General features: G+C 40.5%; 1 protein-coding gene across 3 annotated transcripts in view; it reads left to right on the forward strand.

Moving 5' to 3' along the window:
* Positions 1-3,630, forward strand: part of PITPNC1 (phosphatidylinositol transfer protein, cytoplasmic 1) — a 130,854-nt gene that overhangs the window by 111,810 nt on the left and 15,414 nt on the right. For all 3 annotated transcript variants that reach the window (XM_012656903.1, XM_012656904.1, XM_012656905.1), the window contains one exon: positions 2,043-2,106. In XM_012656903.1, coding sequence (XP_012512357.1) covers positions 2,043-2,106 — 64 coding nt within the window. The remainder of the gene's footprint in view (positions 1-2,042; positions 2,107-3,630) is intronic.

A 3,630-nucleotide genomic window follows, 5' to 3' on the forward strand; every position in this document is an offset into this window, starting at 1 on the left:
AATGTTTTGTGCTCTTTTGGGTAGATGCCTAATAGTGCTGTTGCTGGATCGAATGGTATTTCTATTTTTAGCTCTCTGAGGTATCTCCAAATTCCTTTCCACAGAGGTTGCACTAATTTGCAGTCCCACCAGCAGTGTAAAAGTGTTCCTGTCTCTCCACATCCTCGCCAACATTGTTCTCTTAAACAGAGATGTTTGTCAATCCTCTCCTGAGCTCCAGAACCCATTCTGCCAGCCAGGAGTGGGAATAGAGTAAAATACATAGAAATCGAGTTCTAGGACCTCCTGTTTTTTTCTGTGTCCTGGTCCTCAAGCAGGAAGACAGTCGCAGCTCCCAGAGTAAATATTTCCCAGCCTCAGCTCTGTGTCTATCTAAGGCTTTGTCTTCTTTGACTTCCCACAGCATCCCTTTTTTTTTTTTCCATAACTTTTTAATACAAAATGATCTCTGCTCAGTAGGGCCACTATCCTAGTGAGTTTTATTTGCTCTCACAAAGAATACGAGGATTGCCCCAGGGCTCTGTGTGTTTCTTTTCTCACAGGTAACTTTGGCTAGTTTCGAGAACTTATTTCTTTGACATACCTGTAAGATTTATGCTTTGGACGTAGGCATTTCCTTTGCCCGCTTCCAAATATAATGAAGTGTTATCAACACCCCAAAAACACCTGCTCTGGCACGAGTTGCTAATGAGTATCTGAGGCCAGCATTTGCCTGGGTTTAAGGTGCCAGGGATGCCTTTCTCTGAACACCTTTGTTTTTTTTAAGAATCTATTCACAGTTAAGGGGAAAAAAATGTTCGAAAGCAAGCCATTAGCATATTATTGAGTTCTTGTTTCCAGCCAACAGCTGTGTTGTGCTTTACGAAATAGGGTATATTTACTGATGCCTGGATGCTGTTCTTTTGATTTCCATGAATTTGACACACTCAGCACTCAAGTGTGCATGGCTGCGTGTCGTTTCCTATATTCATGATATGTTTCCTACTTCCAAGTCATAAAAGCCTCACTAGATATCCAGAGGCCTGGAGTAATAAACACTTCATTATAAATGCTTTCCTTGTTTCTGAAAATTCACCCAATTAAAATCCTTCATTTATCGAAACATGCTTGAACCTTCCACGAGAGGTTTTTGACAATCACTGGATTTGTTTGGCAGGAAGAAAGGAATGTTGGAGGGAAATTGTGAGTATCCAAGAAATGTAAAAAAACATATTTATACAGGACAAAAAAGGATATCATGACATAAAAGCACATGTACAGTATAACACACACACATAGTATATGTTATTTTCCTTAGCATTTTATTGCCATGATATGTCACCATAAGAAACAATTTCATTGCTTTTGTCTCTAGTCAAGCTTATTATTCCCATTATGTTCTTTTCTAGTTCAGGTCTCTTTTTTTCATCTCTTTCAGTAATAGTTGATGAAACTTCTTTTTTTTTCCTTCTATTAGATGAAAGTCAAACCTAAAAGGATATTTACCTACCTTATATTCCATACTTTCATTTGCTTTTTAATTGAATCAATATTTAGGCTATTTCATCAGAGAAGAGGGAATGTTAAATGTTCTTTGCTTAGAAGTGACTTGCTGCCCAGAAAAGTGTTCTAGATTTCCAATATTTATGACATCTGGGCACCAGTGAGACTCACACCCTCCCACAAATGAAAAGTAGACACTAGTAAAGATAAATGAAGAGAAAAACTTCAAGGCAATAGGCCTAGAGATTCATTCGTATCACTGCTGTGGTTGTCATTAGCTTGTACGCACCCTGAGCCCTACTCTCAAATAAGCCAAAGAGATTAATTCACAGCAAGTATACGCATGCCGTGGAAAGGTCCCAGGGGTGGGGGTGGGGGGCAGCAGGGCAGGCGCAGCAAACACAATGTCTGTGTATATCAGCCTAGAATTGTCGCCACATGTGGACAGAGGGATTGTGAACTCTGTAATCACCAAGATTCTCAGAATTGGGAACAACCTATTTTCCAGATAGTCTTAATCAAACATAGTATTATTTCAACCTCCTCCTTTTCCTTTTTAGGTGGTCCGAGACATTCTGCTGATTGGACATAGACAGGCTTTTGCATGGGTTGATGAGTGGTATGGTAAGTCAATTTCTCTGAAATAACTTATAGAACAACTTCATAACATGTTGCCTTGGGCTTTCAGTCCATCTGACTTCAAGTGATACCTAGAAGGACAACAAAGGCAAGGCCACTGCTCCCTAGGTTGGAAATAGCACTGTCCTTTGTGCATAATGAAGATGTAATCATAGAAGCCTCGTCTAAAATAACCACAGAATTATTGACTATGTCGGACCTCAGCACGTTTGATGCTTGCGTAGTTGATGCGCAGGGCTCCATCATTCTCTGCTGGATGGGTTTCAAACCCATCCTAATGTATCCCAAACTTCAATTTGAGATCAAAGCTGTCTGAAGCATCATATCAAGTAAAAGCAGTCCTTTGATTCAGAGAACATTTGAAACAAATCCCTCACCAAATACACACAGGTTCTGCAAGAATCCAAGGGCATACAGAGGCATCTGTGCCCGTTAATCCTAAATGAAACTATTGTTCTGGCTTTTTTTTTTTTTATGATATGGGAAGAGTTAAACAAGTTCTGCACATTTCCAGCAAATGAAAAGAAGGTTAGCTTCATCCCTTGATGGATGGACCACCCTTCCCAGATCATCAGCACTATTGTTTTGTCCACACAAATCCTCTGCATTCTCAGAATCAGTTATCAGCGGGCCAGTGTCCTTGGCTATAAATAGAAATGAACACGCCCAATGGGTGACTTAAGTTAGATCTGATTTTCAGGTCGATTGTCTAATGAAATGCCCTCCTCCTTGGCCTTTTCCTAAGTCACATTAAATTTGTTCTGAGTGTAACCTCGATTGCATTTGGGTCCTTTTCTGTCATTGTTCCACCAATTCTCTCCCTTTTCTTAGCAGAAAGCATCAAATTTAAAAGTAAGAGGATACATTGGATGGAATGGGCAAAGACAGTGATTATTATTAATGTTGCTATCTATTTCTGAGCCATATTTAAAAGGCATGGTTCTGTAGGCTATGGGCTTCTTTTTTTTCCCCCAATTTTCCCAGATCTACACCTTCTGAAGAGCAAATGCATCTTCCTGGGTTTTTCCAAATGCAGATTGTCATTTAGTCTATCTTATCACTCACCCAAAGGATGCTGCTCACCCCCAGCAGGCGCACTGGCTTGCCCCCTTGTCATGAAGTCTCCCAAAGACCTATCTATTTGTGGTTCTTTTTCATGAGGCAGGAAGAAGGAGCATCTCCTGTGATTACTTCCTCTGATCCTTAATTCTTTCTGGTTGTTTTTTCTGGGTAGCTTTTCTCAAATTCTCAGAGGGAGCAGAGACTCTAAAAAAGGATAGGAACTTCTGATCTCTCCTGACTAGTGCCCCTCAGAGCTCTTGGTTTCCTTGCTACCAGCACCAAGGGAACCAAAAGGCTATTCCAAGAATAATAGCTTCAAACTAATTAGAAGTTTGGCAAGAAGACAGCCATCCAAAGGGCCAGAAATTTGCCACTTTAAAAACCAAGAGAGAGGGTGCTTGGATCTAGCACCAGAATGCCTTTCAGAAAAGGCAACATCAAGGTAGC

This window comes from Propithecus coquereli, unplaced genomic scaffold (assembly GCF_000956105.1).
Source record: "Propithecus coquereli isolate 6110/MARCELLA unplaced genomic scaffold, Pcoq_1.0 Scaffold526, whole genome shotgun sequence".
Lineage (NCBI taxonomy): Eukaryota > Metazoa > Chordata > Mammalia > Primates > Indriidae > Propithecus > Propithecus coquereli.